We start from the raw sequence: 12,117 nt of genomic DNA, 5'->3' as shown, positions 1-12,117 counted from the left end.
GGAATAATTATGACAGTTATGTATGCATCATTTATCCACTGGGGTAAAAATAATTTATATAATGTGACAAAATTAGGGCTAGCCTTGTGACACAATTTGAGACAAATGGTGTCAGCACTATTAATACAGAGGGGCCTTCATTGTTGTGTACAAACTTGACGTCATTTTTCACATATAGATGAAATCAGTACCATGGCGACCTTTAAGCAAGTTTATGTTGTAAACTGATTTTGGTCATTAACCAATCTCAATGGGAATAAACAGTATAAAAGGGTTCTCTATATGCACGTGCATTACGTACATATTTTCAGTCAACAAGAAGTACGAGTGAAAGATAGATGCTTTGCCAGCCTCAGATTTTCATTACGTAAAAGGTAGCTCTTTGATTTAGGCAGTGTAATGAAGTATTAGTGATATTTTAATCGCGCAACAATCTGTGGCTTAAATACAACATTGATAAATAATCGGGAAAATGTATGAAGCCGGGCTGATCGAGTAGCGGCTCAAAGTTGCAGGGGGTACTGTATAGGCTTAGGACTCGCGCACATCTTGGTACTGTATAGTATATGCATAATAGTAGAGGAGCCTACCAACCTATCTTATCAATCGATCAAACCTTGCCAATAAAAGAGTGTAACAAACGTTCACTGTGAAGCCCCTTGTTGGCACATATCGAAAATACTATAAATAATACTGAAAAGTAAAGGGTTCAATCATACTTTTGCCAAACTGAAATTAAAAATAAAAGAGTAGAGTAGCCTACTTGCAAACATTCTTCGCGTTGGAGCTAGATTGCGCGATGTATAAACAACGAAGAATCTGCTGTTAAAACGTATCTTGTGTACACTATGACCACGATACCACCGATCTACTACATATATGGCGGCTTAAGGAGTTTTTGAAAATATATCTAATTTATAAGAAATTTCACCGAAAATTAAGGAAGAAATTAATCTGTTTACAAACGCGGTTTTTGTTGTGATTACTGTAGGTACTGCACGGAGCGTGGGTTTTGTCGCAATCTGCAATTGCGAAAATGACGTCACGTTCGTTACTGTTCAAATCATATTTGAAATGTCCATCCTTAACGATTAAAAAATCGTTTCTTTGTCAAACGCAACATTAGCGTTCTCACACTTTGACAACATGTTTGGACAATTATTTATCGTTTGTTTAAGGTAACTTCTTAGGGCTATCAGACGATCCTTTTAATGCACTTGTTTATACACTTTGAACTATGTTCACATACTACTGCCGAAGCTAATATCCTCTATGATAAAACATAGTGAATATGAACAATGTTGGGACCATTTGATATTTTTGACCAGTTAACCCTCGGTGCTCAGACTGTTAAAATTGCAAGATCCACTGTGAGTTTCTTAAAAGCAGATAACAACAAGAATGATAACTCTTTGAAACAGATTAAATTTCCTGAATGACTTCATGTTTTGTTGTAAACCTACTGTATATAGATCTCTTTCAAAAAACTCTGCTGAACTAATATTGACCAAACTGTGTTCAACAAGTGGAAATCACTCGCATTGGCGAACTCACATATTAACCGTAGCGATAATTTTAGAGTTATTCTGTTTACAAGGTTTTCAGATTACGAAGTATAAAATTCAAGAAAGATGTACTTTTTAAGTTATCGTGTTTACAAGGTTTCAGAGACTTTGGCCTCTTTTGACCTCAAATTAACTCTGAACTTCGCAGAAAAGAATAACGTATATTGCACAAAATACGACAGATCCATATACCAAGGATGAAGTTAATCCACCTTGAATGTTTTTATACCGTGTTTACAAGCACGGGTCATTTACACACACGCGCATACATACAGCATATTACAAATATATATTACAAACACGACATAGTTACAGTCATATTAACCTACTATGTCGTGTGGGAGCGTTTATTTGATAATGATTGCTTATGTCACTTTTTTATCACGTATTTGATTTCTCTTCGGATAGTTTAGGTTTAAAATAATGAAACTATCAAAGCTACATACCGGTTGTGCGCACACAGATATCATTCGAATGTATTGAACCCGACGTAGAGACTGCAGTTGATACTCGGAATACAGATTCATGGCTCGCAGTCACGTTATTTATAAGTAACGATCCGTTAGGATAAATATCAAACTCTCTAGATTCGTAGCCATCTCCACTTTTCTCACCATCATTGAGTAACAATATGCTCTTCCCTTCGTTAACATTGTTCCAAGCTATAAGTGCCAAAGAACTTCCATTACATGAACACGGAATAAGTCCCAGTGTACCAATCTCAACATACTGTGTCTGTTCGCATTCTGTATCTTCTACCGAAGTTGCTGCACAATGGGAAGAAAGGAATGTGCAATGCCATAGTTCTCGACCTCATCAGTGAATCTTTTAACTTCAGGCGTTAAATTATTCAATTAAGAAGGAATAAAATCAACAGATTAAAGAACAAAGAAATCCAGAGATAAATCCCTCCCAGTGGCTACTTGCCTTTAAATACATTACATATGTGGTGTGCAAGCTAATAATGGCTGAAGTTCAGATAGAGAGCAGTATAAATCTAAACATATTCAATGCTTACATGGTTTGATGACAAAATCGTGTGATATGATATCACAACGATAATAGAAAGAGAGAGGGACATTTTTTTGTGGTTAATAAATCTGTATTGCATGCTCTCTCTCACAGCAAAGAACTGAATTTGCTTTTTTAATTGTTATCCTTATGAGATCCATTTGATATAATGACCTCTGTTGACCCCATATGATCTTTGACCTCTACAAAAAATTATTCGGTTATTGTACTCATAAGAAAGACACACGTAATCTATGATCTCTGTGATGTGACCTATCTTGGGATATGGTGTTTACAAGGATTGTGTTTGCAAGGATTTACAGACTGCCACCTTTGCTAACCTTAAGTGACCTTTAACCGACACAAAATTCAATAAGGTCCTAGTACTGCCTATGGGAAAGCCACAAGCAAAATATGAGAGCCCAAAAAAGTTTCCTATCTGGAGGTATCGAGTTTACAAGGATTTCAAGTTTTTTGTGTAAATGTTTACACTACATATAATGCATATGAGCAATATGGGCGATATGGGGCATCTAAAAACCAAGAATGAAAACTATCCATGGTTCAAATCTTGTGATATCGTGTCCACAAGCGGGCGCCACTCACGCCAACACACGTGCCGTCATAACTGCACAGGTTTCTTTTGTCATCAAACCAAAAACGGAAAGACGTGCACGTTTTCAAAATGTTGTGTGGTAATTCATATCTAAGCTCTTACAATATACAGCCATTAGAGTACAGCTATACTAGTAGGTACGTAATGAATGATTCTCCAAGTTTTACTTGATTACAACTCACCTGGCGATAATACAAGTATTATCGTGAATGCTATAAAGAATCCTGTGTCGAGAATCGCCATGTCTTGTCATATGTCCGAGAAAACCATTGACGGATGGTATATGTAGTTAAATTGTATTTATTCTGAAAGCGAATAATTGGTGACAGTAGGCTATATTTTGTGTATTCTGAAAGAATAAAAGGGAAATAGAAGAAAAGGTAACAGCGAACTGTGAAGCTGTTAAACATATCCTAGCAATAACTCGGTAACGGTTTAAAAACCATAACCAGTTTCTATACTTATAAGACTACTGAGGAGAATCGGTTTACCTCGCAGTATAACTCGTTTCATTACGAATCTGACAAGCTCTTGGAAGCCAAGGAGGCAGTATGAAACTTCCCATAGTCGAATTAGGTTGCTAAGGTACAATGTATGTTCTGTACATGCATGTACTGGTTGAAATTCGTTTTATAGTAAAGTCTTTTAATGAAATGAATAAACCAAATTTGTTTATATGACATACACACTGCACAGTATTGAATTGAATGACCTTGAAGTACAATACCCAGGCTCAAAAAATGTAAAAACATCAAAACAGGCAAAAACATTTTTTTGTTAACATCCCAAACTTTGAGGATTTGTCATTTCAAAATAAGAAGGCAAAACATCCTCCTGAATTGTTTTGTACAAACAGGGTGGTACTAGATCTCTTCCAGAAAAAATATAATCAGATTTTTTTCAACCTGACACGTTTTGAGATACGATGGCGACATATTGCGGAATTTCAAAGTATGATAAATCGGCGAATTGTGAAGCAATGGAACTGAAATTTTCAGAATATGCTAAGTTCACGGTGTTACAATCAAACACAAAATTTGGAAATTGCTCAAAATTTAGAATTACAACATACTCCAAAATTTGGTGATTTGATATGGAATGACCCATTGTGACGCCATGCATCTACATACTTCTGGTGGTTGAATGGTTTAAATGATTCAGTCCGGGGTTGTTTAATTACATTCTGAGCATATGAAAATCTGCCCTTTAGTAAGACTGCCGTTCATTTTTTGCCACTTGCAACTTCTGCACCTTTCAAGGATATAGTCTGAAACATTAGCCTGTGTGTTACGTAATCAATTCACCAAGCCTAACAAAGGAAACCAGCTTGGAAAAGTAACTTCCTCAGCTCAAATTTCCAGTGATCTACCACGAGAGCCAAATAAAATGTCCAAGGCAGGGAATTATGGCAGTGGTATTAAAGGGCGCCTTTTTAAATGGAAGATACTCGGGTATACACACCTTTTTTTTCAACCTCATACAATAGAGTATTTAGGAAAAAACTAGCATTCAGACATCGGCATGGGTCTAATTTAAGTTAAGTGTACCTCAGAATATGTTATTTGACGTTTAAACATTTATATCCGTCCTTTTGTCTGAACAAAAAAAATGTTGAAGAAAGTTCTTAAAGATCTCTTTCAAATACCCACCAAAATGACTGTTAAATGCAACCATGCTCTCAACAGAAAAAGCCTGATATCGAGTTCCATGTATTTAGTATGTGGGTGTCTAGAGGTGCAAAATGCATGCAAAAAATCGAGTAGACTTTTTTACAAGAAGACTTAACTATTGTAAACGATTAGAAAGATCTCTTATGTGAAGACTGCGTACATTAATTATGAGTACGTTTCTCATGAGAAGATATAAGTAAAGTTTCTTGGGAGATATTTGAGTAACTTAAATTACGAGCAAATCTCTCGTGAGAAGCCATTCCAATATCACTCTCGAGCAAATACAAAAGCTCGTGAGAAGATATCTCGTGAAAAAGAGTCTCATGTACAGAATCACCCGTGAGAATATTTCTCGTAAGAACAATGACTCGTGAGTATAATGACTCGTGAGAAGGTACCTCTCACCTGAAAATATTGATGTTTACAAGTTGACATTATTCCTTTCCTAAATTGTTGCTTTAGGATAGTAAACCTTTTAGCCAACTGTACATAGGCTCTCTAGGTCGCAAATACTCTTACGACACAAAATAAGGTTGAATTATAATCTAGTGAAAACGTTGCAGTGGATTACTTACAGCCTAACAAACCTAGCCCCTTGTCAAGTATTCGAATAGGTTGACTTCAAACACGCAAATATTTGGGTCCTAAAATTAATACAACGAGCTTTTTATTATCAATCAATTAAATTATTATGTCTTTAACATTATACCAACCATTGACTACGTCACAAATACGGTTTACTATGCATTAAATTATCACAATTTACATTCATTTATCTTATCCGTTCGCTGGCTACTTTCCTCCCTGCTCGCATTAAACTATTAAAATTCCATAATTACAGTGCAAAGTGGCATGGTCACGGTATACAGCGCAATATATTACATGCACAAAAGGTTTCATGCAACACTGCTCTTATATGACTAATAAATGATAAGTTGTAATCGTGCAGTTTTAGTTAAACAAAATAATGAAATGTTTTTCTATGTAGTATATTTAATAAAATGCAGTCACTTTACAATACATTAGTTTCTATCAGATTCAGCTGTAATCACGTTATAAATACTATAATACTATATAATTATATGTGTTCATTTCACTGCAGGGAACTTGCTACAACGTCACGGCCATATGACATCATTACAATTGATTTGAAGCCAGGCAGCTCCTCCTGTAATGTACAACATGGACTGGTCATACGAAACATACGTGTTACATTAACAGTAAAAATGAACTCCATCTCGCTCTGTAGTCTTATCCTGTGAAGTGTTTGATAAACACTGCCTAGAATTGTGATTGTTCTCGTTTTTTTAATCTTACCTATGCACCGATGTTATCCCTTTTCTTTCCAGATTCTAAACGTTTACAATACAACATGGTGGATCGCCCCATCGTGTTTATTCCTGGTACTATATGATACAATGTGCTCAAACCACGGTCATATGTGCCTTACATTCAGCCGCATCGTATCATCCGTACGTAATCCGCAGCAACACCCGTAACATAAATCGCGTTGACGTGATCGTACATAGTCGGCCCAGATTAGAATCTAGGCTCCGCCCACATTTGTTATGTACCTCAACTCCAACGGAGGAGAGTGTACATACACTGCGTACTTGTGTTGCTCTTATCAAAGCTCCAGTAGCCGTTTGAAAAGGACTTTATATATATTTTATATTTCCTTTTCCAAATGTACTGTAGTGGTAGAGTTGGTATAAAATCTGACACATTTGACATTACTTTTCTTAATAAAGAAGCTGAAACAGCACATGAGAGATGCATAGAAAGTTGATGTTTTCAGTTATATTTTTAATGTGAGGAAACAATATCAGTTGCTTAGGAAGTTTGTCAACATTGAGCATTTAGGGGGGGGGGGGGGGTAAATACTAAATAGGGATATTCAATGGGCCCTACTCAATTTATTGCAGGGTTCAGCCCCCCCCCACACCCCCTAAGCATAGGTATATACAGGCACACAGCCATAGATTTGTCATGCGAAGGTTTAACTTGTTTTTTTTCTGATCTGGCCAACAGTAGGGTTCCAAAGGGGTTCCCTCCCACTTTAGTGCTATCTGCCACTAGCCAAGGTCAGCAGTCTGACCTCAGTATTGGGGTGGAGGCAATAAAGCTATTAAAATGGGGGGGGGGTCATAACCCCATGATCACCGCTGTCAAAACTGGGTAACCGATGCCAAAACCGGGTAACCAACGTCAAAACCAGGTAAACCGATGCTAAAGCTGGGTAATCGATGCTAAAACCGGGTAACTGCCACCAATACTGGGTAACCAGCGCTAAAACTGGGTGTCCGCTAAACCCAGGTAATCACCTGGTATATCATATATATTATAGGGTCCGTGTATCATATCATTGGTTTGGTAAAAAATACAAATAGCATGATTTATAAAATACATAACTTAATATTCCAGTGATATGTTTATTTTCGAAACAACATATATACATTGACAAACTATAATTTATATATCATAAAAATACTTATATATATATAATAATAATAATTAAAACATGGTGATATGCAGTACTACACTGTGAAGATGTGAGAAGTGTGATGTGTTTATCGTGACACGTCACATGTTCAACGATAAAATGCATAGTGTTTCAACCCTAACTGATTAAACCTCGTTGGTTATTTTGACAGTGACTCATCATCCCACCTACTAAACACAGTGTTTAAATATATGTCCCTTGCAGCATACGTATGGCATGTCATGTGTTAACACATGGCCCATATGCCTAAAACAATAGATTATTGAATATGATATGCAAATTAGGTTATAGCAATGCATATATCATAGCCAAAATTGCATTTTATCAATAAAGAACCTACCTATGCACCAATATTTCTATCAAGATTAATGTAAAATGCAGTTTAAATATTTTTATTTTACACATACAAACAGTCGAAACATATTTACACTTTATATTAATTATTTTAAATTTGTGTTACAATATAAACACAAGTTGGTGTTCAAATGCCTACATACGTTTATTTTTAAACACCATCGAATGTGCTTTTGCATTTAAACACACTTTTTATGTTGCATACGTATATACAGACACATACTGTATGACACAGTAGACAAACACATACATAAGGCACATTTAGTGCTGCTCGATCCACATCGCAGCACTTAGAGAACAAAAATATAATGCAAGAAATAATAATACACAAATATATACAAAACTGCACTGCGAAGCAAAGGCTTAAACACTAATGTTTAACATAAATTCTTAAGATCAATGTGTTCAAAGGCTGTTGCAGCCCGGTTTTAACTTTGGTGTTCAAATCTAAACACTTTCAATGTTCAGTGTACTCGTTGACTACCACACTTTCTGAATAACTTTGCAAGAAGCAATTGGGCACATCACTAGTGTTGTAATGCTTGAAAAGTAGTCGATACTGGAGTACTACTAGAGTACTGATTTGCAAGTACTCGACCGTTAGTATTTGTACTCGGATGTTAAAGTACTCGGTATCGGATGACAAAGTACCCATACTTGTATCATAAGTACTCAGTATCATAAGTACTCGGAATATGCTAGTACTTTTCCAAATATCCTAGGGAATGTAATAGGGAATATCTCTAGAGCTGCTTTTGTGTTCTAGTATAAGTCTGTGTAGATATCAATACTCCAGGGAATGCAGAGTCGCAACTCGCAATGCTGCCGTTCAATTATTCAACAGTATTGGAAAATACTCCACAAGTACTCAGATCAAAAAGTACTTGCACTCGGTACTCGGACCCAATTGTATCGTACTCGGACAATATAGCTCATATTCGGATCATAAAATAATTAAACTCTGATAATGATACTTACTATTCAGATCCAGTGTTGGCACTATGATTATGATTTATTGGGTGGAATTCCCCCTTCCAAAATTTTCGGGGGATTTCCAAATTTGGGAGAAAGGGGGAGGGGGTGAATTCGGGGGGATTCGGGATCACGAATACCAATATTAAGCATACATTTGGACTGGGAGAAAATACATTTGCCAAACTGGTTTAGCTATTGACAAACCATTAGGATCCTCAACCATCCGAAATAGAGTAAAGGTTTAAATTCAACAACCTTGATAGAAAGTTTACCGAGACAGTAGCAATGTTCATGTTGGCATGCATTAGCTGACACCTGGTCAATCGGTTACATCTCTATGTTCCGACGTCTCTATGTTCCGACGTCTCTATGTTCCGACGTCTCTATGTTCCGACAATTCTTTTGGACTCTAATTTTTTTGGACCCAATTTTTTTTCGGACCCATATTTTTCGGACTCAATTTTTTTCGGCCCCAATTCTTGTTCACCCAAATTTTTTTGCGGACCCAATTTTTTTTGGACCTCATTTTTTGGACCCAATCTTTTGGGACCCATTTTTTGGGACCCAATTTGTTGGTACCCCATGTTTTTTGGGAGACTCATTATTTTTGGACCCCCATTTTTCGGACCGTGGGGTGGGGACTGACGAAGAAAAAGTTGGTGTTAGGGGTCGCAGGTCCCGGTGGTCCACTTTGAGGTCCCAACCGTCCTTTGGTCCTAATAAGGGGTCAGGGAAAATTGGTCACAAATCATGTTAGTCCAAAATTTGGGTCCCAAAAATTGTGGGCCCGAAAAATTTTGCCCCAAAGTAATTGGGGTCCCAAATAACATTGGTCAGAACAAATTTGGTCCGAAAACATGTTGGTAAAAATTTTGCCCAAAAAAATATGGGTCCGAAAAAATTGGGTCCGAAAAAATTTTGGTCCAAAAAATGGGGTCCGAAAAAAATTGGGTCTCAAAAGAATGGGGTCAGAAAAAAATTGGGTCACACAAAAATGGGTCCGAAAAAAATGGGGTCCAAAAAAATTAGAGTCCCAAAAATTGTCGGAACCTAGAGACGTCGGAACATAGAGATGTCGGAACATAGAGACGTCGAACATAGGGATGTCGCCGGTCAATCACTAGATGACATTTTACTACTATGACATTTTACTACTTCGTGCAATTAAACGATGGTCAAATACAAACCAGATTGCAACCGAAATCCAACATTAACGAGAGCTCTAGAGTTAGCGAATGGAGCAGCATTATCTTTTAATCACGTCAAAGATAGTCAAGAATTATCAATCGGTACACAAAGTATAAGCAAAGCCAATCCATGACAAATCTATAGGATAAAGAGAGTAGGCCTTAAGCACAGCATTATCATTGTGGTAAAAGAAATCGTACTGAATCGTATGCTCAAAGATAAACAATCATACCGCGGCAGTATTAAAGGTCAAAAGCGTATACGTTCAATAAGAGTTCAAAAGTGAAACATGAAAATGATGAAAGTACCAAATCGTTCTAACCACAGACTGTTAAGCATGCCAAAAACGACAAAGGTGAAAGTGATGACTCATTGCGGGAAGAATGTTTGCAATAACCCAAAATGGTGGAAAGAAGCTACATCACAACACATTGACATCAATACTCGAAGTGAAGGTAGGCAGGTTTGTTTTGAACTATATAGGGCGTCATTCACCGTAGTTGGAGAGGCATTGTATCAGGAGTATTTTCCAGCTTATGTACTGTAACGCCCCTGTACCCCGGCCGAGCGGTAGCGTGGGTAATCCGGCAGCTGGAGGCCACCTGATGTCAGGGCAGGGGAAAGGGGGATGCGAAGACTTATGCTAGCAGGGCTTGTACCAATACACAGAAACGAGAGAAGAATATAGTTTAGGAGAACTGGGTCTCAAATCAACAATTTAATCACTTAATTAACTTTAAACATACAAAAATAAGGCAGTGTCGTTCTGCCTTAATAAAGATAAATGCAAACAACGGGGAGAGATTAAATTTAAATAAATAACAAATAAACTACGTACCACGGGCGTGGGCAGCACGGGTCTTAATTGAATCACGAGAGTGCATACTCGACACTTGACGCCAACGGCAGACTAAACAAATACTGCCTAGTGTGGTCCCGCCCCGATTAACTTCTGCAATACCTCCGGGGAGAGCCCTAATTTGACCCTACCTCCCGGACCCGCTCTCTAAAATAAATAACCCTTGCCTTTAAAATAATAATATACTGTAATAGCCGTGCTGCTCACCGCTGGTCTCCAGTTCTCTGCCCGAAACTCAACGAAATCAATGAAGTTTCCAAAACACAAATACATAAGAAACAACACCGTCTTAATGAAACAAGGTATAGAGAGCAAGCGATAGTAAAATAGATACACGCTAAACAGAACAACTCGTGTAATAAAAAAGCGAATGCCTGGAATGCTGGTAATGACAGACGACGGGGAGAGCGAGAGAGATCTGCATAATAAAACAAAAGTAAATGGAATGGTGAGTGTATGGGCAACATACCGCGGGGTAAATTGTTCAATCAAAACTCGGGGAAACATATTTTTAGTAGCCCTGGGTGTGTTCGAAATACGGGGTACACGCATCCCGAACAACCCAGGGCGTAACAGTACTAAGTACAGATAAAATCAGAGTGTGTACATACACTGGAGAAAGGCTTAAAGATATTGGTTTAATGCAATCTGAAGAAAAGAGCGATAAAGATATCGTGAACTTACCAAGTTTACGTTGTCAGTGAGGCAAGACCGCTGATATAATCATATAACTTCACAGCGAAACCGTTGTTAGCTGTTAGTTGTTAGGTCGTGATTGGTACCTGTTTGAAGGTAGCAGCCATTAAGACAAGGCACTAACAGCAGCCAATAGTGTATACATCAACGTTACGCGCCGTTGGTCATTGATGTTTACGGTACGCTGTGGTGGGAAGAAGATCCCAGCAGCCACTAAAGACAGACTAAATTAACGGACAATAAGAGCACGGTTCCTTTTTCTTACTTGTTTTAAAGCAATAATCATGCAAAAGGTAAAAAATGGCACCATAAGAGAAATGAGATATTGCTCTTTCATGTGATATATTTTCTGGAATAGAATGGTGAACGATCTATGCATTCATAGTCAACTTAAACTTGTAGAGAAAGGCGTAAATTGCGGCAATTTGTATTCCAAATTTGTTTTGATTTCCCCCCAAATGTCTATAGAATTCATGAATGAGAATATGCAACAGTCAAGAGATGTATGTAACAGTCAATGACGAAGTTAAGTTATTCCTCGTACACGTGGTATAGGAAAACAGTCAGTAACAATTTTATTTATTGAAATAAATAATCGATTACAAACTGTTCGATCCTAACGTGAAGGTGATGCAAAGGGGAATAGAATTAGCTTGAGACGCCTGGTAATTTGTTATGAT

At 37.4% G+C, this 12,117-nt stretch overlaps 1 protein-coding gene across 2 annotated transcripts in view; it reads right to left on the bottom strand.

The window, feature by feature from the left end:
- The window catches only part of LOC139982939 (uncharacterized), a 50,381-nt gene extending 39,255 nt beyond the window's left edge, over nucleotides 1-11,126 (bottom strand). The window contains exons 1-3 of one of the 2 annotated variants that reach the window (XM_071996151.1): nucleotides 10,949-11,126; nucleotides 3,375-3,541; nucleotides 2,012-2,332 (exon numbers count right to left, since the gene is read on the bottom strand). In XM_071996151.1, the coding sequence (XP_071852252.1) occupies nucleotides 2,012-2,332; nucleotides 3,375-3,435 (382 nt within the window). In that variant the 5' untranslated portion in view covers nucleotides 3,436-3,541; nucleotides 10,949-11,126. Of the gene's footprint in view, nucleotides 1-2,011; nucleotides 2,333-3,374; nucleotides 3,542-6,179; nucleotides 6,317-10,948 lie in introns of those variants that run through there. The other variant, XM_071996150.1, reaches the window with a different exon arrangement.
- Nucleotides 11,127-12,117: the final 991 nt, after the last annotated feature.

Source organism: Apostichopus japonicus, chromosome 16, assembly GCF_037975245.1.
Source record: "Apostichopus japonicus isolate 1M-3 chromosome 16, ASM3797524v1, whole genome shotgun sequence".
NCBI lineage: Eukaryota > Metazoa > Echinodermata > Holothuroidea > Aspidochirotida > Stichopodidae > Apostichopus > Apostichopus japonicus.
This window is presented reverse-complemented; position numbering and strand designations above follow the sequence as displayed.